This window comes from Lonchura striata, chromosome 12 (assembly GCF_046129695.1).
Source record: "Lonchura striata isolate bLonStr1 chromosome 12, bLonStr1.mat, whole genome shotgun sequence".
Classification (NCBI taxonomy): Eukaryota; Metazoa; Chordata; class Aves; order Passeriformes; family Estrildidae; genus Lonchura; species Lonchura striata.
Genome location: NC_134614.1, coordinates 12,211,333 through 12,238,177, shown reverse-complemented (window position 1 = coordinate 12,238,177; position 26,845 = coordinate 12,211,333). Strand labels below are relative to the sequence as shown.

The following is a 26,845-nucleotide window of genomic DNA, read 5'->3' as shown; positions in this document are numbered from 1 at the left end:
GCTCTCTCTCCCCATACTCTGGAGATGGAAGTCTTACAAGTGACAAATATGATTAAAATAGGATAGGATAGTGCTTTTATTAAATGAGCTTTTTAAGTAACCAAAAAGTTAGCTAAAGCAAAGAGTCTTCTTTCTCTTAAAGGAAATAAATAATTGTGCAACACTGATTGGCTTGTTTGTTTGAGCAAAAATTTCTGTGTAAGAGGGTGTTGTGACAGTTATATTAGTTGGACACTCTGTATGGCCTTATATGATTATTCTTATGAAAAACTGAAGAAAACAGAATGTGAAAGTAGTTATTTAAATTACTGACTTCCTAGATCCTGGTTTGTCATTAGAACTTTTCTCAGGCTCTGTCATGTGACATGCTGCTGTAGTCAGTGACCTTTATTTTTTATTCTCTCTCTTTCTGTCCTTGAGTAAGATTATTTGTGTGCTCTGTCTACAGTCAGATTTCTAAATCTCTTTAGGCCAGGGGAATTCAAGGACAATTGCTAACGTTTCTCTGCTTAACAATATTGTTTAGAATTATGTTTGTTAATCAGATTGTACAAGGTTCATGTAATGTGTCAACTTATGAGACAGTTCCTAATATTTTGCCTTTGCAGGGTTGTTTTGCTTTTGCCATAATCTGGTCCATTGGTGGAACTTGTGATGGTGACAGCAGGACAATTTTTGATAATTTCTTGAGGGAAACTTTGTCTGGGAAATCTGAAACAAATCCTGTGCCAGAGAATTTGGGAACGTGGGAGTGTCCCTTAGAAGAGAAAGGCTTGGTCTATGACTACGTGTATGAGGTAGGATTGGCTTCTGCATCCACTAAATACATTCTTACAGTCCTAATAGGAGGAAAATGCAACTGTGTGGGTATTTTAACTATACAAAGCCAGTTGGATGTTGTAGAGAGTTGGTTGAATTAAATCCCACAGTACATATTTCATTTATTTTTCAAATACCAGTATACTGACCAATTTTTTAATAAAATACTAAGATGTACATTTCAGTTATGTTTGTAATACTGCTACTGCGTATTTCTTCTGTAACCCAAGCTCAACTGCCAGATTCAAATCTGCATTTGTTTAGAAGGAATAATGTGGACTGTTCAGAAGGAAAGCAAAACATTAAGCCCATAGTATAGTGCCTATTAGACTGCTTTCTTTTGGTATTTTCTTGTGGTTTTCTGTATGTGTGGGGGTTTTTTTGTTTGTTTTCACTGAACAAAGTTTTTAAGAAATAAAAGGAGTTTAAGTTTAGGTATGTACCTTAATTCTTTATTAGTGAGGTAAAGCAAACTAAATATGTGAACTTTTGAAAAATCAAATATTCATTAATTTAATAAATCCATTAATTTTTCAAAAGTGAAGTAGTAGACAAAACCCTTTTTATGTATACCACCGATCTGTTCTACATCTGTGTTTCTTCCTAGCTCAAAGGCAAAGTAGGTTGGGCTCACTGGAATGAATTTATTGAACAAATTAGTTACAGTGATAAAAATGTGAAGATTCAAGATATTATAGTCCCAACTATGGATACAGTTCGCTATACCTATTTGCTAGACCTGTTCATTACCCATGGAAAGTAAGTTGCTTCACTACAAATTCTCTGAGGTGAAATTTGATCATAGGCAGAAATATCTCTTATTCTTTCCTTTGAGTTCATTGTTTTTATTAAACCCTCAGTTTATTTGGTAATTTAAAACAGATATTTACTACAAACAAAAAAATCTGCCCAAAAGTCTGATTTTAGTTTTTTTGTGCAACCTTATTACAGTCTAACTTTAGTATTTGCCATCTGATGATGCTCTTAGGACAGCCCAAAAATTGTTGCACCCTCTTTCTACTTTGGCAATTAAATACATGTTTTAGGATTTCTTTCCTTGATTAATCCTATCAAAATCTGTTATATTTGCCACGGTCAGATCATATAAGAGAATTAAATAAAAACTGGCCTCAGGTTCTAAGGCTGAAAGCTTTATGAAGTTTGAATTAATGGAAGACCTATCAGGAGAAATTTCTCCTGTGTGTTCATATACTCCAACACCAGTAGAAGGAGGGAATTTTATCCCATTTTCTTCCTCCCATATTCATGATGGTGGAAGCAAACTAAAATTATGAGAGGGTTTAATGAATGCCTTAGAACACTTCAGTTTCTTCTTTAGCCTAGTAATATTTTTAGAGGTAGAAGAAGAAGGGCAAGTTAGTAAAACCTTTGACTTCTAGGTGCTTTTAGTTTACAACGTTGGTTTCTGCAGTCTTTGTGCTTTATTTCTGTCTTTGTGAAGACCACTGCTTCTAGTGGGACCAACAGGAACTGGGAAATCTGTGTATGTCAAGGACAAGTTAATGAACAACTTGGAAAAGGAACTCTACTTCCCATTCTTCATTAATTTTTCAGCTCGAACCAGTGCCAATCAGACTCAGGTTAGTAGAACAGATAATTTTGGTCTCAGGGAGATTTGGACATGAATATGTAATCTGTGTTCTGAGTGATCCTGTTTGCGTTGCAGAACATTATTATGGCCAGGCTGGACAAGAGGCGCAAAGGAGTTTTTGGCCCTCAAATGGGAAAAAAGTGCATTATTTTTGTAGATGATATGAATATGCCAGCTTTGGAGAAGTATGGGGCACAGCCTCCTATAGAACTTTTAAGACAGTTTATTGACCATGGATTTTGGTAATTATTTGAAATACAGCTGAAATTTTTTGTTGATGTATTTACTGTTACACTTATTTATTCCCTTGAATTTTTTTTTCAAAACTTTTTGAAGTGGTTTGTAAATGTTAATGTAAATTTGGTTTGTATAAAAATACATTATTTAAAGTTGAAACTTGTATTTTACTCTCTAAGGACTTCTCAGAGAATTCATTATTGAGTGTTTTAGAATGTTCTAGTGCTGAGCAGCAGAGATAATATATGTTAAATAAAATTATTCATTTACACCTTGATTATTTTAACTTTTTTTTCAGTGCAGTTTCTTGTTCTTTTTCTTTCTCTTTCTCCTTAGATTGAGTTGGCAGTTTTTTGTACGTATCTATATATATGCAGTTATATAAAACTTCTGATTTTATTACTTATGTTGGTTTTCCCTATTATCCATGTTTCTATTATTCAATAATTTTTTTTTAACAAGATCTCAAAATGTTTTTTTAAAATTCACAGTGAAATCAGGTCTGATAATAAGCATGAAATAAGTTGAAAGTCTTCCCTTCTTTTGAGGTTTCTGGCTTTGCTTATATTGGACAATTGGAATAGGTGTTTTCCTGAGTCTAGGTCATTCTACGACTCCAGGCAACTCATCAAATACAGCTGCTCTTGTGAACAGCAGGCACTGCTCAAATATTTGTAGCTCTTGAATAGAGATAACATAGCTTGACACGTTACAGTTTTAATACTCAAAATTTCGTATCAGGTTTTATGGAATGCAATTTAAACAAATAGTCTTTCTTTTAGGTCATAAAATGATATATTGAGATTAACTGGCACACAGTTAAAGGACTATTTGGGGTTTTTTTGGTTTTTGGGGAGGAGGGGTTGTTTTTTTGCTTTTTAAAGATAAAATATATAAAAATACATATTATATTGCATAATGCCTACTATGTTTATATATTTTAAACTACTTTTTTATGCATGCAGGGTGTGGTCTGTCATATAGATGCATCTAAGGTGTAACAAATGTGTTATATTTGCATTTAAGTGTCGCAAGTAATTTGTATTTAAGTGTCACATGTCATTTTATTTTGAAGGTATGATTTTAAGGACACCTCTAAAATCACCCTTGTTGACATCCAGTTAGTGGCTGCTATGGGGCCTCCAGGGGGTGGGAGGAATCCTGTCACCCCTCGGTTCCTGCGACACTTCAACATTTGCACCATCAACTCTTTCAGCGATGAAACAATGATCCGCATCTTCTCCACCGTAGTAGCTCTTTACCTAAGGATTAATGACTTTCCTTCTGACTTCTCCACAATTGGGAATCAAATTGTCACTGCCACTTTAGAGGTAAGAGACAAATACCTTACTGGAGATTTCCTTCAATTTGTTCATTTAAGTTCCTTTGTCTCTATAATAATGTAGTGTGGAAGGGTTTTTTTGAGCAAACATTTTAGAAGGCGTTTAGGAATTATGATAATAATACAGTCAGTTTAATTTTTTGATTTTGTTGTTCTCTGTTGTTGTTATCTGAAGGTGTATAAGAAAGCCATCAAAAATCTTTTGCCCACACCAGCCAAATCTCATTATACCTTCAACCTGCGTGACTTTTCACGGGTTATCCATGGCTGTTTGCTCATTAAGAAAAGTGCAGTTCAAAATAAACATGTCATGATCCGGCTGTTTGTGCACGAGGTGTTTCGTGTCTTCTATGACCGTCTGGTAGAAGATGATGACAGAGCCTGGTTGTTCAATCTAGTGAAAGATATTGTGAAAGAACATTTCAAAGAAGTATTTGATAAAGTTTTTGCACACCTGAAAGAAGGAAAATCATCTGTGAGTATCATGTTTAACCTGTTGCAAAATAATTGCTTTTATTGCAAATTTAGGACACAAGAGTTAATCATAGCAAAATTTTGATTCAAATGCACATAAAAGTTTGATTTGAATTTGGCCAAAGGTCTTCATAAGGAAAAAAATGTAGAAATTAAAATTGTTTGGGAGGGTTTAACTGTTGTACCTGAGCATTTTTAAAAAAAAATACTACATTCAAATTGTGCTACTTTCCCTTAAAAGAAATTTGTACATCTGCATCCTGTGATTGTTACTAAATTTTAGTATCCAAAATGCTATATAGTTGTGTTATATTTTATGCCTTGTCTTTTTTTGTTTGTTTGTTTGTTTTTAATGTCCTTTGTAGCTGCTTTCATGTATAGAAGAAATAACTTTGTGGTCTTAGTTGTCCATTTAATAATATCTGTATGAATTTGGTGTAATCTGAAGGTCATAATTACGAGACTGTTAGTAGCTGTTTGAGCCAATTGCTTTCCAAGAACAAATGAAGAATAAGTGTATAGGTCAATGCAGGAAGTATAATTTTAAGAGGGGGCGTTGTTTGTGAGTCAAAATACTTTGGAGTGCTTATTCATGTGTCTGGGGTATTTGTCTAAATTCTCCTTTGTTTTCTAAAATTACAGTGAGGAATATATTCATTAAATATTAAACCTGACTTCATAATTTGTTGAATATTTGCCATAGGTAACAGAAGAAAACATGAGAAGTTTGTGTTTTGGTGACTATATGGATCCAGAACTTGAGGGAGATGAAAGACTTTATGTTGAAGTTCCAAGCATTGAGGAGTTCAGTGATGTTGTGGAGCAGTGTCTGGATGAATATAACCAAACCCAGAAAACAAGAATGAACCTTGTTGTTTTCAGGTGTTTATGATCTGTTTTATTAAGAGCTTTAAGCTGTAGTTGATAATTCAGTATATTCAATTTTTTGTGGTTTTCGGTATGTCTCCTCCCCTTTATGCATCCTTTATAGTGTTTGTGGTGTTACACCTTTTTGAACGGAAGTAAACAGATTTTTTTTTTTTATCCTTCTCCTTTTTCTGTCTGAAAGTAAATCATGAGAAGCTTTTCTCCTAAGGGGCTTTGAATATTTTCCTTAGTTGTTGCAGAAACATTGTGCACTGAATCAGGTAGGTGCTGCACTTTTCCTAGGCGTCTGTCACCAATGAAGATGGATGTCACTAGACCTTCATCCCCAAGAACAAGCATCTCAGGAGGGAGATGTTCACAGTCATAGCTGTCTGTTTGCTCTGTTATGCAGCACAGCCATGCACCCAGCTGGTGCTGCAGCTAATCCTGTGAAATTTTAGACTCTGCAGACCCTTATTGTTACCTTAACTTGTGATCATGCAGCACTACAACTGAGAGAGATTAGGAAACCAAACTCCTTCCTCCTCCCTGTTGCTAGAGATTACCACCTCTTCATATTTGCCGGTGTAACTTGACGCGTAGATACTTCATAGAGGTGATGAGGGTTACTTCAAACAGTTCTAGTAGCAGCTTAATTTAGTCTAGGTCATTTTGCCAAGCTGGATTTCTTAGTGCCTGTATGTACAGCTAGGCTCTCAGTTTGAAAAGCTGGCAGCCACTGATCTCCTCAGTATAGAAGCAATATTCCAGTGACCTCACTGAACAGAGTTCAATCTCATGGATAACATCTGAATTTGTTTCCTTTCTTTTTCTAACCAGTAAAAATAAAGAAGAATTTACCTTTTTTGAAATGTTTGAAAGTTTTTTTGAGACTACTTCTAATTGCTGCTCAACTTGCTTTAATTACCCTGTGCCCTGTGCTTAAGCAGAAGATCTCCTATAGGCCTTGCTTCATATTCTGAGATAAATCATGCCTGAATTTTGACAAGAACTCTCAGTAATGTGCAGATACTGTTTCCTGAGGATGTTCCAATGTCAATTCCACATATAAGTTATAAAATATTGTCAGAGGTATAGGAAAGGGAGATATTTGTTGATATAAACCATGTTCCTCCAGTGGTTACTTTAAAGATACTGAAATTGCTGTTCCTCAAGAAAGTTAAAATTGGTAATACTGCTATTATTTTGAAGTATAGAATTAATGTTTTTCATTTCCTTTAACACATTTATCCTTATAGTGCTCCTGTTCTTACCTCTGCATGTTCTTTCTATCAATTTGTAGTAATTTAGCTACATGCTGATATTTGTATAATAGAATAATTGTAAGTTTTACTTTATTTTGTGGTTCATGCTCACTCTCTTTCTTCCTCTTCCTCTCTACCACACCCACCCCACCCCACATCCAGAAATTTGTTTTGGAGATGCTACTCCTTGATTTGTTTCCCAGATTTATGGGTGCATAGATATCCATGTATTTCTGCTCTTTGGGTGATGTGTTCCCAATGCAGGTACATGTTGGAGCATTTGTCTCGGCTGAGCCGCATCCTGAAGCAGTCTGGGGGGAATGCTCTGCTGGTTGGAATGGGAGGAAGCGGGCGGCAGTCTCTGACCCGCCTGGCAGCCTTCATGGCAAGAATGTGTGTTTTTCAACCAGAGATTTCTAAGACCTATGGTACAAATGAGTGGAGGGAAGATCTGAAAGTGAGTATTAATAACCTGTCTACATTTTTACTTAATTTTGTTTTGAAACGTGCAATTTTGTTTTGGAACATACAATTTTAACTGTCTTGCAATTTCAGAGACTTCTGAGGAATGCAGGTGTTAAAGGCTTGAAAACTGTATTTCTAATCACAGACACACAAATTAAAGAAGAAAGCTTTTTAGAAGATATTGACAGTGTCCTCAACACAGGAGAGGTTCCCAATCTTTTTGCAGCAGATGAAAAACAAGAAATTATAGAGGTATCTTTAGAAACTCTCTTTTAATTTCAACTCCCTTTTAATCTACTTGGTCACTTCAGTGTGAAATGTGACTTTTGGACATTTGTACTTAATGCCGTAATTTGTTTTTGAGACTTTTTAGATAAATCAACTTAGTCAACTAAAGTAGTAGTTTATCCCAGCTGCAAGCTTTAATTCTGACCTAGCGCTCTGTTCACAAACACATTAAATTGTGCATGTAGAGAACTTGCATTGTTCACAAATACCCTGTGGTTGCAGTTATTTTTGTAGTGTATTGTGTAGGACAAGATTGTGCATTGTAATGTTTTCATTGATCACTGAAGTGCAAAGATGTGACATTTTTATTGGAACACATGGCCTACCTTTCTCTATAGGCTCCTATTCTCTGGGGCACTAGGGCACTGTTAGAATTTCGTAGTCCTGACATTTCTATTCAGAAGCAGAGGTGCTCCATGACTTTAGGCTCAGAAGTAAGGATGCAATAAACTCAGGCAAATTAAAAACAAAATTAACTAAAATCAGGCTTGGATTCTCACAATAGCAGTCACAATTTGTATACATCAAATTGGAAACGTAATGTTAGCAAACAATATTTGGAACTGTATGCTGCACTATCTCCCTATCTCTGTGATGTTTTTACCTAATTAAGTCGATATGCTCCTAGTTGATTTTCAAAGTGGTTCTTAGTACACACACAAATGTTTTTTATTACAATATCTGTATCAGTTGATAGATGTTACTACTGGTTTTTCTTGCATTTAAGTTACGGAGCATGTTGATACCTGGATTAATGTATTTTTCAAAGGAGTTAGATTATAATTCTTCTGATTTTTTTCTATTACTATTTAATTCTTACCAGGTATATAGTGACAATATTAAAATAATATGGCTCTTTTCCAATTTTACAGTTTGTGTGAACATGTTCAGAGGGTATATGCTGGAACTTGGTAGCCATCCACAGTGTTCCAGCTGGAGCAAAGTTGGTTTTTACTCATTTAAGTCTGCTCCCTCCAAAGAACTCTTTTACTCTATTGTTATGATCTACTGTCTGTTGCTGAGAGCAGCAGATGATCATTTCTGGAACACTTTCTAGTGCTGAAAGGATCACAGATAAATAGTGCAGTCCTGTTCTCAGACAATATTTACTGCTTGTTCTGGTTTTCTACTTTATTTTGCCTGTTTCATTGCCACTAAAAAATTTTATTTCCTGGTGCTGCTACCATTAATAGGATTGCAATAGAACTTCAGATGTGCTTAATGAGAATTTATGTAACATTTTTTATGCTATGTATTATTCCTAAGGGCGTTCGTGCAGCAGTTCAGGCTGGTGATAAAGATGGAGAACTCAGTCCCTTGGCCTTGTATGCACTTTTTGTGAACTTCTGCAAAGAAAACCTCCACATTGTGGTGGCATTCAGCCCAATTGGAGATGCTTTCCGCAATCGTCTGAGACAGTTTCCGTCGCTCATCAACTGCTGTACTATTGATTGGTTCCAGGTATGGGGAAATATTTATGTTAGTTCCTCAAAAATCTGCTTCAGCTCTCTAACACTATATTTCTAAGTGCCATTAGATTTTCTTTTGTCTTCCTTGTAGAAGTACTCCTTGTTTTTCAAATTTTTAAAATTGCATAAGCCTTTTCTGTAATGTTTTGGGAGTTCTTTCATGTGTGATCTCAACATTTCTACATCTAAATAAAGTTAAATTTTGTTGCTACACATTTCTGAAGTACAAATAGTCTTAGTTTGATGATGGAAATTTGTAATTTTATTACATAATGTGTATGTTTTAAACGAGTAGAGAAACCATTTCATTGTGACTGTAAAATTATCTTAATTGTGGCTGCCTATTAAGCAGGTCATCAATTGTAGGAACAACTATCAAATATAAATCCTGTTGCTTATTAGTAGATCTTTTATAGCAGAATGAAACTTGGGGAAATAATATCAATGTAGGCAGTATTGCTCTCAGTAAAGCACAGTTAGCTCTATGCTTGACCCAATGCTGATGTAAATTAATTCTTCTGCCAAAGCCTGAATGGACACAGAATTGTTTGGGTGGAATGTTACTGTGTAGCTTTGAGCTAGAAGATCAACCAGGAGTTGCCAGAAACGATTGCATGGGTGGTGACCTTGCTGCCTGAGCTAACCGACCCTTTTATCAGTTCTTTGTTTTTTGAAGACTGACAAAAGTTGAATTTTACAAATTCTTTCTTCCTCACTTCTCCCTCAGCCTTGGCCTGAAGATGCCCTTGAACGTGTGGCTAGTAAGTTCTTAGAAACACTTCAGCTCACAGACACTGAGCGTCAGGCAGTTGTGCCCATCTGTAAATACTTTCATACTTCAGTTTTGTCACTCTCTGAAAGGTCAGTCTGTGGCTTTTGCAAACAATCATATAGTATTAGGTGACTGAGTTTCAATGCTACTCATTTATATATTGGGAGTTAACAAAACTATTTGCCTTCATAAAAATTATATAAAACCATTGAAATTGTTAATTCCTGTCAAACAGTTATATAACTTTGTTAATGATAAACTAAAAAATAAATCAAAATCTAAGTTACTCTTTCTTTTTTTTAATTTTTTAATAGGTTTTTACAAAGTCTGGGACGCCACAATTATGTAACTCCTACTTCTTATCTTGAGCTTATTGCTGCATTTCAGAGACTTCTTACTGAGAAACAAGACAGTGTAATGAAAGCCAAGAAGAAATATGTGAATGGGCTAGATAAACTAGCTTTTGCCGAGTCACAGGTGAGCTACAACAAATATGGAACTGAAATTAGGAAATGTTTGTCAAATGCAGGTCTTTTTCTGGAGACATCAGTCAAAAGCGCTACTTCAGATTTTGTTTAGCTCAATCTTCAGCAGTAAAACTAACAAATGTATTTTGCCTTTTCTTTCCTTCAATCACAGAACTTGTCCTAAAGCCATACCTCTCTAAGCATATATTGTTAAGTAGTATATGAACAGAGCTGTCATTTCCTTGTTGGTTAACAGGTGACTGTAAGTGATCATAGTTCTTAAAATTAGACATTGTATCTATGAGATAAAAATATGTTTTGGGAATGTTTTGATTTGAAACTGAATGTTACATCCTTCTATCAATAAATTAGTCTTTAGGAAAAAATCTATGTCTTAAAGTAATTGCTGGAAATTGTGCTTGACCCTTCTGGATCCCACCTGGTTCTTTTGTATGTGCATAGGTTGGTAGGATGAAAGTAGAATTAATTGAGCTGCAGCCCAAACTGGAAGAGGCTAAAGTGGAAAATGCAAGCATGATGAAGGTAGAGTTATACAAATACATCTTTGTGGCTTTTAATGTAACAATGTGTCTTATTTCATTGATGTGGGATTTTGAGAAAGTTGGAGTTGAATTGAGGTTTTTGAGCTCACTCCAGTTTACAGAGGTTTCCAGTATTCTGAAACTGGTTATTTATGTTTATAGCCTTAGAATAGAAATAAAATTTCTTTCTTTATATAAAATACATTCTCAGGATATACAGTCATTGCCTAAGTTCCATGCTGAAGGATGTTAGAGGAGCTTTCACGCTAATAGTGATTAAATCAGGTTTCCCAAGTTGATTCACAAACGTTGTGAAAACCTCAAAGAGTTTTTCCATATTACCAGATATCACAAAACAAACAAGAATAGTTTTGCACAATCTGTCTTTGCATGCACAGGGATTATATGATTGATTTGTAAAATGATCCTAAACCCAGTTAATTTCATGGGGATTTAGGATCGAAAATCTTGTGTGTTTTGAAATTCCAGTATATGAAAATATACACTTACTTATCTAGTATGTGACTGTTGCATCACCAAAAACCATTATTTAATTGACATGTTGCACACTTGTTTTTGATTCCTAAGTGGTTTTACAGATACAGTGCTATATCTTCTGCCTCTAAGAAAACTGAATGTCACTTCCCTAGAATTGTAAAGGGAATTGGATAAAGGCTTGACTTATCCCTGAAAAGAAAATAAATTTCAATAGCCAGTGTTCCAAACTATGATGCTAAAACTCCCTGTAAAAGCCCATCCATTTTAGTTATAGCGTGATGCACAAATATGAGGAGCTTCTCCTGAACTTCAAACATATTTTAAATAGCTTTTTTTTGAGAGTAATCTGCCATCATGCAGTTTACCTACTGTTAAAACTCCATGATGATGTTGCAATATGCTAAGAAATTATTCCGTTAACATAAATTGAAATTATGTTAACACATGAAAAACTTCAAAGCTCTCTTTATATTTTACAGTATTCTGTTAAGTTCTATAGTAGATAATTTCAATTTATATGATCATTCATGACACAGTATAAATAAAGCCCGCTCATGGTTTTTCTTTAGATTATAGAAGTAGAATCTGCAGAAGTAGAAGAAAAAAGAAAAATTGTTAAAGTGGATGAAGAAATTGCTACAGCAAAAGCTGAAGAAGCTCAGGCACTGAAACATGAATGTGAGAGTGACCTGGCAGAGGCTCTACCTGTCATGGAGGCTGCAATTGGTGCCCTTGACACTTTGAAGGCAAGCTGATCTCAATTTAAGCATTTGAAAGTGTTATGTAACTCTCTAAAATGAAGTAGTAATTTAGAAGAATAAGATATATCTTAGATGACACAAAAGTGTATCAAAAATATTCTGGCGAGCAATTTTTAAAACATAATTTTATTTAATCATTAATTTACTGTTTATTGGCATTTATTTAATTTTTTTCTCTGCATAGAGGATATTGATGGATATTGTTAATTGTGATGGTAACATTGTATTATCCCTTCTAAAAGTCCTCTGTTGCCACTTATGTTCATTGGTAATGGTGTTATAATTCCTCCTTTTTTCTATCAGTTCATCTACTGAGTGCTGAGAAAGACATAATACTTAATGTATTTTTTATTTTAGCCTTCTGATATAGCAGTTGTCAAAACAATGAAAAATCCTCCATCTGGTGTCAAACTTGTCATGGCTGCTGTCTGTGTCATAAGAGAAAAAAAACCTGAAAGAATTGCAGATCCTTCAGGATCTGGAGGCAAGGTAAAACAGCAGACAATAGTCTGAAATAAAAATGTAGTTAATGTTCTTTCCAACACTTATCCAAGAAACAAGATAACCTAAGGTCCATTAAAGTAGGCAAGTACTTACCAAGGATTTTACTGAAAACCTTCAGAATTCCTTATTTTTCAATTTTTTTAATGTGCCAGATTTAATTTGCTTTATACATTTCTTGAGAGCAGATAATACCTAACTTCCCTGCGACACTGTTTACTTTTTTGACTGAAAGTATGATTGGAAGGAAACGTTTGATTTGACAGACTTTCTGCTTTATTGGCATCTCAAGGAGATACCAGATTGTCAGTATTAAATATTCATGAATTTTAATTAAATGATGTTTGTATTTTTCCTATGTGTATTTGTTTTAAAGCCTGAAAAGGTATTTCCTACTATCTTTTGTAGATTTGGGATTATTGGGGTGTAAGCCAGAAAATGCTTGGCAACATAAATTTCTTAAAGGAATTGAAAGCCTGTTCTGAGAAACCTATTCCGGTAAGGCTTTTTCAGTTATTTTTACCAGATGCTTTCTTGCAGGGCAAAAAAAAATAAAATTAGAAAACACTTTATTGACAACTTTATTTGTCCAAATCAATCAGTTTCTTCTAAGCCTGTGTCCTTTTAGCCTCATTTCACATATTCTGTTTTGGGAGTTGACTGGGGTTTTTCGCTGGAACCAATGGACATTTGATCAGTGCCCAGCCTTCTTATGCCTTTTTGTTTTGCTAGTTTTACTAGATCAACCATTCAGCATTATAAACTTCTTTTTATAATTGACTGTCAATTGCTGCCTTTCTTAGCATCTTTTTCAAATGGTATTATTTTTGATTAAATGAATTAATGAATGATGAGAAAATGGGTAATAGTTTGCTAATTATACTGGCAGATATACAATAAATGCAGAAACGTACTAGCTATATAACCTTTCAAATATGATCTTTTCTCCCAAAGGTCTTACTATCCAAGAGTGTGACTCTTGCCCTTTGCTGAATTAATTGGAAATTGAATATGCTTTGTCCTTGATAGAATATGCTTTTCCCTTTATAATACTGATCCCCAAAAGTAAGCACAAGCAATTACATTTTGTGTTACATTAGGAGAAATGCATTTTTATAGTGTCCCCAAAGTTGTGTATTGAGAAAAATATAGCAAATAATGGAATTGGTGTGTTTTGCAGAAGAGGTACTGTAAATTAAGGTTTCTATGTGACTGTAATGCTCTGAGCACTTATGGAGCTGCTACATGGAAGATACAGCAATTGCATGATTAGAAAGGGTAAGGGTAGAATTAGAGAAAATAGGAAAAGGCTATGAAACATGATAGGAAGATCAAAACAATCAAATGAACAGTGATTTCTACAACAATTAACATGGAATAGTTCTTTCTTATTTCATTGTGTAGAGAAATGGCAATGAATCAGTTCCATTTTGAAGTGTCATCCATGAGGTCTGATGAGCTATAATGCTTTTGTTACCCAGGAAGCTGTCATGCAGAAGATTCGGACTGAATACCTCACTAATCCAGAGTTTGATCCACAAGTGGTGGCTAAAGCTTCCTCAGCAGCAGAGGGTTTATGCAAATGGATTAAGGGAATGGAAGTCTTTCACAGGGTATCAAAGGTGTGGTTTTGATCCTTGCCCCTTGGTGCTATCATCCTTTGCTCTGTGTATTCACCCTAAGCATTTTATTTAATAATAAAGTTACAAAAATGTACTAAAGCATTTGTGGATTGGTTGTAATTGATTAGGAGATTGAGCCCAAAAAAGAACGTTTAAAAGAGGCAGAGGAGTCCTTGGCAGTGACAATGGAACTGTTAAATCAGAAGAGAGGAGAACTGGCAGAAGTTGAAGGCCGCTTGGCTTCTTTGCAACAAACCTTCACTGAAAAGACAGAAGAAAAGGCTCGTTTGGAATTCCAGGTTGATATGTGTGCTAAAAAACTGGAACGAGCAGAGAAGTTGATTGGAGGCCTTGGTGGAGAGAAAACAAGGTCAGTTTAGAGTTCAAATGTCAGATAAAACAACGACTGTAGAAATAGAATTTGAAATTACATTCTCTAAGCCTTTAATGCTGTGTTTCTGTCTGAGGACTGTAATACTAAAGAATGTCCAGCACCTTGAAATATTCCTAGTTGTTTGTAACATAAAAATATGAGCAGCAACACTGGGAGAATTGTAGCAGAAAGCTTTTCAAAATGAGAATAGAATACATGAATGAGATTGTAATATTTTTCACCTATTCTTACCTAAGATGAACAAAACCAAGTTGGTTTTTAGCATCAATATCATTAATGTGGAGGTTTCAGTATGACTTTTTTCTGCTTGTCATAGATGGAATCAAGCTGCATGTGATCTTCAAGAGGAATATGATAATTTGACAGGAGATATTCTGATATCAGCGGGTGTAATAGCATATCTGGGAGCTTTTACTGCTGGATTCCGACAAGAATGTACAAAAGACTGGAGCAAATTGTGTGAGGTTAGAAGGTTGTCTTAAGAGTTAAATAAATGTTTTGGTTTTTTGAGATTACTGCAAAAGGCTTCAAAAATCCCTTGTAATTTACCTAATATTAGCCTAATAAACCTCATGGGTAAACCAATGGGATCAATTCTGCTGATCCAATATTTTGTAGATTTGAATATAATTACATCAGTGAATTTACTCCACAGTTATGCTTTACTCCACAATAGCATATCAGAAACAAGAGATCATCATTGATTTTATAAGGCTTGATTGTTACTGAAGAAAAATATCATTGTTTTCTGTATTTTTCCTTTAAATAAAATAAATAAATTTAAAATTCGATTATGTGTAATGCAGAACATTCTATAACTTACACCATCAAATATTTGTGTGTTAATTAGATGGTTAATTGTGTGATTTGCAAAGGGACACTTCCAACATTGGAACCCTGACCCTAACCCTGACCCTAACCCTAACCCCTAACCCTAATGGCATATGAATGCCATAATTCATAAATCAAATAAATTGATAAATAATTGGTAAGTTATTTGGAAACACTTAAAAATGCATGAAACAGTAACAAATCAGCACTGGATTGCTGTACTGATTTAATGGAAGATATAATTAGATATTTCCAACTGTGTATGAATTTCTTAAGTCATAACTTTATGTAACAAACCTCACACATTATGAATGTACCAAAAACTGGACAAATCTTAAAAAAATTGATGAGCAAGTAAATATTTAGTGGGAAAATGTAGTTAATTATTGAAATTATGGTTTTATTTTCCCCAGGATTTTTACTTACACATATGATTTATTTCAATCTCTTAAAACAAAATGTACATTGTTATTTTTGGATTGAAGTGAAATTTAATAAAGACATAAAGAAACACAGAATAAAGAAAAATGTTTGTTGGGTTTTCCCCCCTCTTTTTCAGGAGAAAGAAATCCCTTGTTCTGAGAATTTCTCTTTGAGCAAGAATCTTGGTGACCCAATAAAAATAAGAGCCTGGAATATTGCTGGTTTGCCAACTGATGTATTTTCTGTAGACAATGGGGTCATTGTTGACAATTCAAGACGTTGGTAAGTGACAAAAAGGTTTAATTTTCAAATCCAAGTAAGTTTCCACTTTAAAAAAAGAGTATATCTGGAAACAGTGTAGCTTCTGTAGAGCAATATAATTTAAAAAGGAGTGGAATCTTTATATTCCAGGGGGAAGGTACAACAATATTTTACAAGAATTCTGTATTCTGGTTACTTTATGAAAATCATTAAACATTTTTTTGCAACTTTTAAAGCGATTTTTGCAATTACTTTTCAATTTATTGTAAAACACCAATGCATCCATTATTCACTGATACCTTAAAATAACATAATTAAATTGTATCATTTCTTCTCAATAGTCTAATGCAGAAACGTAAAATAGTTTAAAATTTTGGAAAATGCCTGCAAGCACTGAGAAAACTGTCCTGTGTTTTCTAGGCCATTAATGATTGACCCTCAAGGTCAAGCAAATAAATGGATCAAGAATTTTGAGAAGGACAACCGTCTGAATGTTATCAAGATCACTGACACGGATTATATGAGAACTGTGGAGAACTGCATTCAGTTTGGGACTCCACTGCTGCTAGAAAATGTTGGGGAAGAATTAGACCCATCTCTTGAACCTTTGCTGCTTAAACAGACATTTAAACAAGGTACAGCAGAATTAATTTAGAACCCCGAAGGAGAGGACATTAATGTTCTGTTTCTAATCTCTGGCACCACTTGATGTTTTTCATATTGCTCTCTTCTTGCATTAGTTCTGCCTCTGGTAAGAGAAGGGTCATTGCACAACAGCCTGAACTTTTACTTTTTAATAAATGTCATTCCTTCCTATCATGAAAATGGTTTTAATATGAAAACCTTTCCCAGATTACTATTTACCAGATTTAGGAGACTAAAGAAACTCTGTGAAAAAAACATTGTCAGTGAAATTGTTTTGTTTGTTAATTTTTATATGTTTTAGTCTAACAATAATATTTGCTAATTTTTGCGCAAATAAAGCAAATATAGTTTTCACTGTACTTAGAAAGTAGCTATGAATTTGGTTTTCAACTTTTCCTGCTGTTAGATGACAGAAAGGTGCACATAAAGAAAAATGTTTTCCCTTCCTTCTTACCTAGTTTGTCTTTACTGGTTTTCATGTTCAGAATTAAAAGCAAAAGGAAAGAAAAGCTCAAACACTTTTTTTCTTTGTGGTTTCCTCTTTCAGACAGTAATTCAAGGGAAGAGTAGCCTATAAGAATAGATGATTTGGGAATAATTCCACAGTTCTCTGTTGCCATCTCTAGTTTTTGTATATGCAAACTAGGAGTACAGTAGTGATAGGATTGACTTGATTTCATCTGCTGAGAGTGATAAGTGGCCTCATTGAAGTATGTGAGAATCTTTCAGACTATCAGATATATTTAGTAATTTTTGCTTCTCAGGAAATTTGTCATTGATGAGAAGTTTGTTTTGATTTAATGACAGAAGTATTTTTTCCTATGAATAATTAGAGTAGATCAGTTTTCCTAACGTTTCTCTTTTTAATTTCAGGAGGTGTGGAGTGTATCAGGCTTGGTGAGAGCACTATTGAGTATTCCAGTGATTTCAAGTTTTTTATTACCACAAAACTAAGAAATCCACATTACATGCCTGAACTTGCTACAAAAGTTTTATTACTCAATTTTATGATAACACCAGAGGGACTTGAAGACCAGCTGCTGGGTATTGTTGTAGCAGAAGAGCGGTAAGTCTCTCTTTATGGTAAACAGCCATTAAAGGATTTTATGGCATAATTCTGAGTAAATGGGAAATTAACTTATTGTATAGAAGAATGGATGTTGCATGGCGTAAATGTTGCTTGATAACAATTTTAAATTAAAACTTTATTATTAAAATTTTATTGTTAATTTCTTATTAATTTTTATTAATTTATTATTTATTGTTAAAGTTTATTAGGGAAGTATTAGGGGTATGTGTCCACAAGTTAATTAAAACAGCAGATGTGAAATCATTGTTTTTTCATGGCAATTTTCTCCTGAAATATTCCTTGAATGTTAGAAAACTTTGTAAATATTATTTGAATCATTCCTATTATTTTTTTAAGTGTGATTGAACTGCCAGACATAGGTGCAGAACAATGAGGATTTCATTTTAATTTTGTATTAAATAAATGCAAAATACCTATGAAACTGATTATGGATCATATCTGAGCCCTCACAGAGGCTCAGAGAAATAGTATCTGGGTTGAACAGGCATGTCTGTGTAACTGGGGTAAACTGTTTGCTAACAGAAGTGTTTCCAGCAGTAAACTGGCTCTGTGTATCACTTGGTGCTTTTTTTCCAGGCCACAGCGATACAATAAAGGAAAAGTAGGATGAACTGCCATTTTCAAAATACTAAGATTAGACCATCATTTCTAAATACTGAGTAGAAGTAATGCAAAGAAATCTATATTCACCAGTTTAAATAGATCTTAAACACCAAAAAATGCCTTAAACTGAAAAGAATATTCACAAATAACTTCCTGTAGGGAGAGAGAGCAATTGCAGGCAGTGCAAGATGAACATTGACTGACTTTGGTTTTTGTTTTGTTTTCTTCATTAGGCCAGATTTAGAAGAGGAAAGAAATGCTCTCATTATTCAGTCTGCAGCCAATAAAAAGAATCTACAAGAAATTGAGAAGAAAATTTTAGAAACTTTAGAGTCATCTGAAGGTGATATTCTGGAAGATGAGACTGCCATCCAGGTCTTGGATTCTGCCAAAGTCATGGCTAATGAGATCACAAGAAAACAGCAGGTAAGGAGTATATTTGTGTGCTTCCCTCAATAATACTGAGAAATTAAATGTTAAAGTTTGCAGCCAGCAGAAGGTCTCTGATTTGGATGCATAGGACAAGGAGCAAATTCTGTACTTGTGAAATGGAAAGAGCAATAAAATTGGATCTGCTCTAGAATCTTCACAGGTAGTTTATTCAGTCTTTAAAGTGTTTTAAAGTATGTGTATCTGTAGTGCAGGCAAATAGATCAGGCAGAACTGGGGTAGGGCCAAGTACTTGTTTTACTTACGGGGGTGGTGCCTTCTGGAGTAGAAAAGTTGTGTTACTCTGGTGTTACAGTGCTGTACGGAGCTATTTTGGAAATGTTATTAAGCAGTAATATTTTCGTGGAACATGAAGAGTATTAAGACTATCAGAAGCTGTTGTTTGTCCCCTGGTGTCGGTGTGCAGATCGCAGAGAAGACGGAGCTGAAGATCGCGGAGTCGCGGGAGGCGTACCGGCCCGTGGCGCAGCACTCGGCCGTGCTGTTCTTCAGCATCGCAGACCTGGCCAACATCGACCCCATGTACCAGTACTCCCTCATCTGGTTTGTCAACCTCTACATCAGCTCCATTCATGACAGGTAAAGCATTTTCTGTCTGCAGGAAATAAGGGGGTGTCATTCTCTTCTTATGAATAGTTTTCTCCATTTGGAAACAATTTGCCTCCTTAAATGCAGGATTTTTAAGGAAAATAGGATTTATTAATGAATTAATTTGTCTTTTTAGTTACTGTTAAAACAAATGATGAACTGTAAAGATATGTTTTATTTAAGTATTTTAAAGAATGTGACTTAGTGTGAAGTCAGGTTCTGAAATAGGCTCCATTTTGAAGACTGAGTGCCGCCACTTAACTGTGGCAAATTGATTACAGCTTATTATTTTGCTTGGGACTTCTAAAAGTGCTACAGTCTTTTAAAAAGACAGGGAATATAGTTGAAAATTAGGGAAAACTGGCACCTTAGTCCCTTGTGGAGCCTGTGGAGCTGATATAAACCCTCCCCAACGCTAAATAGATGAGATCTCTTAACAGATTGTATATGTTATCCAATCTGAAGTCTCAGTTTATCACTTCTTTTCTTTTTAGTAATAAATCCAAGGTTTTGAAGAAGCGACTTCAGTATCTAAATGACCACTTCACCTACAATCTGTACTGCCAAGTCTGTCGTTCACTGTTTGAAACAGACAAGCTGCTCTTCTCGTTTCTGTTATGCTGTAATCTGCTCATGTAAGTTCATTTTTGTGAAGTCTCTTACTAACAGAAACTAATGATTTTATTGTGGAAGCAGGTACTAATGAGATGGAATGTTCTTGTGCATATTGATTATAATGCCTTTGGAGTAAGGTCATGAATACTTTGGGCTTTCTAAGATGTGTAATGTTAAAATATGGAAGAGTGTGTGAGTGCATGTATCACTACTACAGGACACATTATAAAAAAAAAAGCAGGCCCATTTGTCAATGGTTTCATCAATGATAAATCTATCTTTAAAGGATATGGGTATTGTTACATATGTTTTGACATTACTTATGTCAAAAACCATTTCTGTTATTTAAGAAAACATTTTAGAAAGAAAACCTAGGGAGTCATTTGTAATGCCAACAACTTCTAGGTTTTTGTCTTTGTTTTTAATTTTTCTCTTCTCTGTCTGTTACTGTTTTGCATAACATCATGTGATCTCAGATGCAGTCTTCTCCTTTCCACCAGCTTTTTACTTTTCTCTTCCTAATTTTGTGTGAATACATTATGAAAGGAATGATATGTTCAAAATTGCACAACCATAATGTGCATACTGAATGAATTTCAGTGTGCACTCATCTGTACATGGATGTTCTTCCTGGGCCAATCTGTAAGGGTACTGTAATTGTAGAATGCATTATTTTCTGCAAAGCCTTTAAAAACCAGGGATAATTGCATTAAAAAAATAAATAAATAAAAGGAGGTATTAGGAATAAGTTCTTCACCAAAAGCATTGTCAAGCACTGGGACAGGCTGCTCAGGGCAGTGGTGGATTCACCATCCCTGGAGGCATTTAAAAGGTGTGTTGATGTGGCACTAAGGGACAGGGGTTAGTGACAGCTTGGCAGTGCTGGGTTAATGGTTGGACTTGATCTTAAAGGTCTCTTCCAACTTAAATGATTCATTGATTCTAAGATTTACCTCTTGAAACCCTTGCTTTAGTATTAATCAGACATTTTTACCATGCAGTTTTTTAATAATATAGAATATTGAGATCTGATCTCAGGTCTTACTGAAGTAGAATCATTCCTAAAGGGCAGTGAAGTGTATTTAGTTTAAAACCACTTTTTATATTATGTAAAATTGTATCTCAATTACTGTGGGTTTTTTTAATATATACAGGGCTAATAATGAAATAGAACATCAAGAGTTTATGTTCCTACTGACTGGAGGTGTGGGTCTCAAGAATGAGCACAAGAATCCAGATCCATCTTGGCTATCAGATAAGAGCTGGGATGAATTATGTCGTGCCAGTGAATTCCCAGCTATGGAAAGACTGAGGTATGGTAAAATACTGATGTGATTTGGCCTGAATTGACTTTGACCAATACATACATAACATGCTGAAAGAAATGTTTGCTGTGTTTTCCAAATCAGTGCCAGAATGCAAATGGGATGAAACCAGTCCCTTTTTTCATGATCATGTTTGCTTCACTTACCCCAATCAGCCAGATCACTAATTATAATATTATGTAATAAAACTATTTTATTCTAAATTATTTGAGGCATTGCCTAAAGAAACAGTGTTTTAAGGGTTCAGTGAAAGCCAGAAATGGTAGATGGTAGATGGTAGCAGAATTCCACTGCAGTTGAAGGGAAGGAGTTTTTCTAGTAAACTCTATTCATCTGAACTCAGTACAATTTCACCCTGGGTTTAAATAGAATTTAACACTAAATTCTGGAGACAACATGGTTTTACAAGACTTCCATAAATTAGCTGACTGAGTGCAAATATTTGGAGCATTTTGATCTGAAAATGCAGTAACACTGCTCTCTTAGAAGTTCTTTGAGGTTGTTTTGTGTTTCAGCCCCTTTGGAGTTTAAGTCACAATGTGGATGATGATTCTGCCTTTAAATAATCTCAGAGTTGTCCCATTGCCAAGAACATACTCTGCATGTTGTGTGACAGAAAATAGTTTGATTTTTTTTTTTCCCTCATTGAATTCCCTGGTAATTTTCTTTAGTTAAAGTGTAGTGTTTTCCTGAAATAGTGGAGGCAGAAAATTCACCTGGACCTATGAAGGTGCAATAGCAGTGCTGGCTTCAGGAGCAGACAGAATTTATTGTCAGCTTGGAACCTTTCAGGTGGAATCTCTCCTCAAGCAGCATGGTGGAAAGAGATTTTTCACTGTTCAGCATGGAGAAGCTCAACTGTAGGATTATTTTCTGATGTAGATATGAAGTGCCTTAAATGACGATAGAATGGAATTTGCCTTTGATAAACATTAAACAAAAGACTCCAGGTATTTCTAGTACTTGCATTTTTTTTCTCTAGGAGTCATGTCTCTGAAAATATAAGTGAATGGCAAAAAATGTATGATAGCAAAGAGCCTCACAACTTTCCATTACCAGAAGAGTTGAATAATTCATTAACTGAATTACAGAAGATTATAGTTCTTCGGTGCTTAAGACCAGACAAGGTAAAATGATCTGTTATGGAGTCTTTGTAGACTGTGCCATACCTTGTAGCATAGTTTGCCCTGCCAGTTCCAGTAATTATTCTGTTCTTCATCATATTTATTAAGAAAATAAATGCTGTTCTTATTTTTCAAGTGACCAATACAAACACCTCAAGCATCAGCTGAAGTCTTTCTTTTTGACATGATTTAATTAATCTTTTGGAGAATTCTCTTTGTTCTAGCTCTCTTGAAATAGTTTTTCATGCATAGACTGTTTCCTGGTGCACTCAATAGACTCGAGAACAGGACATACTAGCCTGAAAAAAAAATACACAGGTTATCTAATACCACGTGCTTTCAGGCAAATGATATTTAAGGCAAAAAGAGATAAAATGTGTTGACTTGAATGACCAAGATGAACTTTCAACAGATTCTGGCTTTGGTGCTCTTAGCAAATTGTATTGCATTTTCTTTAGGAACTATCAATGTTAGAATTTACGGCATATTGCGATTGCTCCCTTTAATTAATTAAAAATAATTACATTAATATATTCTAAGGGAGAATGTGGTTATCCTCTGCATCGGGAAAAGCCTGACTCAAGGTCTTAATGTTATTTAATATTCTTTATACAAGGTAAGTTATTCTTTATTTTTAAAAAACATTATTATTGCTCTTGTAAGGAAAAAATAAGGAGGGAGGTGTTAACAAGAGGTGAAACCTTTGTTTTTGGATCACTCTTTAAGACTGGTCTCAAATCTCTGCAAATCAGAGAAGTGTCTGCAGGGTTGGGAATTTGGCATAAAAGATATTATCAGATCTGCAGTTATGTCTATGTTAATGGTGTTAATGGTTTGTATTTGCTTTTTTTTTTTTTTTTTTTTTTTTTTACCAGATTGGTCCAGCTATAACAGCATTTGTTACTGAAAAACTGGGGAAGAAATTTGTGGAGCCACCACCTTTTGATCTAGCAAAAAGTTACTTAGATTCAACTGCTACAGTCCCTTTAATATTTGTGCTCTCTCCAGGAGCAGATCCCATGTCTAGTAAGTATACACAGAAAGCAGGGACCTCAAATTCCCCTTCATTACATAGTGAGGACTATTTTCCACTTTCTGCAAGTAGATTTGAGTGCATTGTGTCAGACTGGTAGAATTCTGTGCCCCTTCAAAATGTTAATTTGTATGTACATGTAAACAGAATAGTAATAGAAGTTTTTCAGTATTTTTTCTTCTGACATAACTTCTTTTTAATATATGAATGCTAAAATCTTATGCTTTCTGTTCAAGGCCTCCTGAAATTGGCAAATGACAGAGATATGGTAGGAGATAAGTTTCAGTCCATCTCATTAGGACAAGGACAAGGACCAATAGCTACAAAAATGATTCAAACAGGAATGGAGGAAGGAACATGGGTTTGTTTACAAAATTGTCATTTAGCTGTCTCCTGGATGCCAATGCTGGAGAAAATATGTGAGGAGCTTAACAGTGAAAACTGTCATCCAGAATTCCGACTTTGGCTTACAAGTTACCCTTCACCAAAGGTATGTGCATGACCCCATAATCTCTGTTCAGAGAAAGTTGGTGGCATTTTTAGGGAATTTTTTGTATACCTGAATGAGCTGATAATACAAAACTTCTCTGAAATGCAATGAGGCTTCAAAGAGATAATTCATCCAAGAAAGGATATTCAGAAATAATTACAAACATGATAATATCGAGCTTCCTTTGTAATATTTTGATACTGTGATGTGCAGTATTTGTATTACTATGGACACAATATATGTACTACTCAATGGACCTGCAGTCTATCAGCATATATGATTAAGAAGGTTTTTTACTCTCACATAAATTAAAAACTTTAGTCTTGCATTTTATCTGTGAAGTTTTGAATACCAAGAAAACATTTTAAAATACAGGTTTATTATTTACAACAGAGTCGTACTTTCTTGATGCCTTGGAGAATTTTTTATAAGCTGTTGACCTTTAAAATGTAATTTCTTGCAGATAGTTATTAATGTAAACAACACAGAATAATAGTATGTTGTTAATATAGAATCTATTCCCCACTTCCTGAATGCAGTTTTTCTATTTTTTATTTCTAGTTTCCAGTAACCATTCTGCAGAATGGTGTGAAGATGACAAATGAGCCTCCTACTGGTCTCCGGTTAAACCTACTTCAGTCATTTCTTTCTGATCCTATTTCTGATCCTGAATTCTTTGCTGGATGCCCTGGAAAGGAGCTGGTAATGTGCCAATCTCTTGAGAAGATTTTGGAGTTTGGGGGTTTTTTTATCCACAGATATATTGATTTCTTTCCAATGAATAATTACTATTAGCTAAATTTTTTACTGTGGTTGTGAATTTAGATTTTGCAGTGGTAAAGATAATTAGTTAAGAATTACCTCCAAGTAATTTCATGTAGCAATATTTGAAATGTTTTTTTTCTTAGGCTTTATTAAATCACTGACATGTTACACACACATAGTACACAATGTACATGGACTCTGAACGTTGATTAGAAAGGCACATCTGTTCTTATTGGGATGATAAGCACTGAGGAGACCTTTTCTTGCTACCAGGGACCAAGTACTGCAGTGCCCATATGTCTTATTGATACCTGGTGAACAACCTAGCTAATCATTACCTGTGAAGGAAGTGAAAAACAGTGGGATCAGAGACATGAGTTATCAATATACATAGGTGTGACTGCACCCGAGGACTTGCTTTAAAAATACATTTGTACTTTTTGTTTATCTAATGAACCTTAAAAATAAATATCTGGTGCTATTGGAATTCTTATGAAGTCAGTTGCCCTATACATTAAAGAATATCACGGTACTTGAGGAACTGGCTAAATGTGCTTGCATATGTGGCACTGTGTGTGCACTTGTTCCCTAGGCAAAAACCACAAGGTACTTAGTGGTGGCCTGGATTTATACCTGGGTGGAGAGTGGTAATCCAAGGGTGCTCACTACACAGGTTGCACACTACCATGAACTTACAGACTAGTTAATAATACATTTTTCTTTTGCTTTTCTCAAAGGTATGGGAGAAACTACTCTTTGGAGTTTGTTTCTTCCATGCTCTTGTTCAGGAGAGAAGGAAGTTTGGGCCCCTTGGTTGGAATATACCCTATGGATTTAATGAATCTGACTTGAGAATCAGTATCAGACAGCTGCAGGTAAAATCATTGATTACCTCCTAAACTCTCATCTTCCAAAACACAGCTGGGAGTCACAAGGAACTGAAGTTACCTCAAATGTTCGTAGATATTCAGGATTTCACTGTAAAGGCAAGGAATGTCAATCATATTATAAGTATTCTCAAAATTAGAAATGACATAAAAAGTTCTACAGACACATGGAATATAATGAATATATGTAATTTTAAAAGTTAATTTTGTAATGTACAAGAGCTCACTGTTCTTGAGGTAGCACATGTCAATGACAGTCACCTATTAGGGTGGTTAGCAGAGAGACATTTTTTTACATGTATATTGGTAGTTAACAGAACCTCAGACTATTCTCCTTCCCCAAAATGAGATGGTGAACACTGCTTGACCTTCAACCTTTAGTAGGCACTCTATATAAAAGTCAGGGAAATTAAAACTGAATTACAGAAGTTGAGGTTGAAGATTTGAAATAGTCACCAAGAAGTTAATTAATGAGATTGGAGGAAGATTAAAAGATAAATTAAATGAGACGCATGTTTATTTCTGGTGCAGAAAAGTGTCCATCTACAAAGTTTGAACTGGAGAAATGTGGTAGTACTACCACAGAGAAACCATCCACTTGTAAATTACTGAAGAATGACTTGGATGACTATGTAATTCTGATATTCATAAGAAGCTTTTGCTTGTAACTTGTCTTGATTTTAAATAATCATTTTTACCTGAAAAATAAGATTTCAGAATTTGGATTTCCAGCATCTAGGAAGAAAGCTCCATAAACTGCAGCTTACACACACTGTAGCTTCCAGCCTTTTAGTCTGTTAGGTGACACTGCTGTTTTGCAGATAGTGCAAGCCTCTAGAACTGCTCTTATTTCTGTTTCAGTTATTCATCAATGAGTATAGCCATGTTCCCTTTGAAGCAGTCTCTTACCTGACTGGTGAGTGTAACTATGGAGGTCGAGTGACAGATGACTGGGACAGACGTTTGCTGCTGACAATGCTGGATGACTTCTATAACCCAGATATCATCGAAAATCCTCGGTACACTTTTTCTCCCAGTGGCAACTACTATGCTCCACCCAAAGGCACATATGAGGAGTATATTGAGTTTATTAAGGTAAAAAGTAGCAACAAGGTTTGCACTGTTACAATGATGTGCTAACAAAGCAATCTTTAAAGGCTTAAAGAGGTAGTTTTGCAGCACAATTTCTTGTGTGCTTAGGTTCTTGGCAGCATCCTTGTATGATCCTTGCCGTGATCTCAAAAGTTTTGGAGAGAGAATCAGTAAGTAGATAGGGAGATGTATAGCGTAGATAATTGACAATTCTTTGGAAATGGCTTT

The 26,845-nt window shown here is 34.9% G+C and overlaps 1 protein-coding gene across 1 annotated transcript in view; it reads left to right on the top strand.

Moving 5' to 3' along the window:
• DNAH12 (dynein axonemal heavy chain 12) overlaps nucleotides 1-26,845 on the top strand; it is a 56,947-nt gene that overhangs the window by 25,604 nt on the left and 4,498 nt on the right. Inside the window, exons 33-64 of the mRNA XM_077786023.1 lie at nucleotides 609-797; nucleotides 1,427-1,578; nucleotides 2,282-2,420; nucleotides 2,507-2,673; nucleotides 3,744-3,999; nucleotides 4,186-4,485; nucleotides 5,188-5,366; nucleotides 6,881-7,073; nucleotides 7,172-7,333; nucleotides 8,636-8,830; nucleotides 9,566-9,699; nucleotides 9,925-10,087; nucleotides 10,540-10,620; nucleotides 11,687-11,863; nucleotides 12,236-12,367; nucleotides 12,788-12,877; nucleotides 13,861-14,001; nucleotides 14,130-14,371; nucleotides 14,712-14,859; nucleotides 15,786-15,931; nucleotides 16,331-16,545; nucleotides 17,429-17,621; nucleotides 18,482-18,674; nucleotides 19,105-19,277; nucleotides 19,781-19,921; nucleotides 21,056-21,214; nucleotides 22,209-22,353; nucleotides 23,226-23,376; nucleotides 23,620-23,873; nucleotides 24,435-24,575; nucleotides 25,376-25,513; nucleotides 26,387-26,620. Of these exons, the coding sequence (XP_077642149.1) occupies nucleotides 609-797; nucleotides 1,427-1,578; nucleotides 2,282-2,420; nucleotides 2,507-2,673; nucleotides 3,744-3,999; nucleotides 4,186-4,485; nucleotides 5,188-5,366; nucleotides 6,881-7,073; nucleotides 7,172-7,333; nucleotides 8,636-8,830; nucleotides 9,566-9,699; nucleotides 9,925-10,087; nucleotides 10,540-10,620; nucleotides 11,687-11,863; nucleotides 12,236-12,367; nucleotides 12,788-12,877; nucleotides 13,861-14,001; nucleotides 14,130-14,371; nucleotides 14,712-14,859; nucleotides 15,786-15,931; nucleotides 16,331-16,545; nucleotides 17,429-17,621; nucleotides 18,482-18,674; nucleotides 19,105-19,277; nucleotides 19,781-19,921; nucleotides 21,056-21,214; nucleotides 22,209-22,353; nucleotides 23,226-23,376; nucleotides 23,620-23,873; nucleotides 24,435-24,575; nucleotides 25,376-25,513; nucleotides 26,387-26,620 (5,523 nt within the window). The remainder of the gene's footprint in view (nucleotides 1-608; nucleotides 798-1,426; nucleotides 1,579-2,281; nucleotides 2,421-2,506; nucleotides 2,674-3,743; nucleotides 4,000-4,185; nucleotides 4,486-5,187; nucleotides 5,367-6,880; nucleotides 7,074-7,171; nucleotides 7,334-8,635; nucleotides 8,831-9,565; nucleotides 9,700-9,924; nucleotides 10,088-10,539; nucleotides 10,621-11,686; nucleotides 11,864-12,235; nucleotides 12,368-12,787; nucleotides 12,878-13,860; nucleotides 14,002-14,129; nucleotides 14,372-14,711; nucleotides 14,860-15,785; nucleotides 15,932-16,330; nucleotides 16,546-17,428; nucleotides 17,622-18,481; nucleotides 18,675-19,104; nucleotides 19,278-19,780; nucleotides 19,922-21,055; nucleotides 21,215-22,208; nucleotides 22,354-23,225; nucleotides 23,377-23,619; nucleotides 23,874-24,434; nucleotides 24,576-25,375; nucleotides 25,514-26,386; nucleotides 26,621-26,845) is intronic.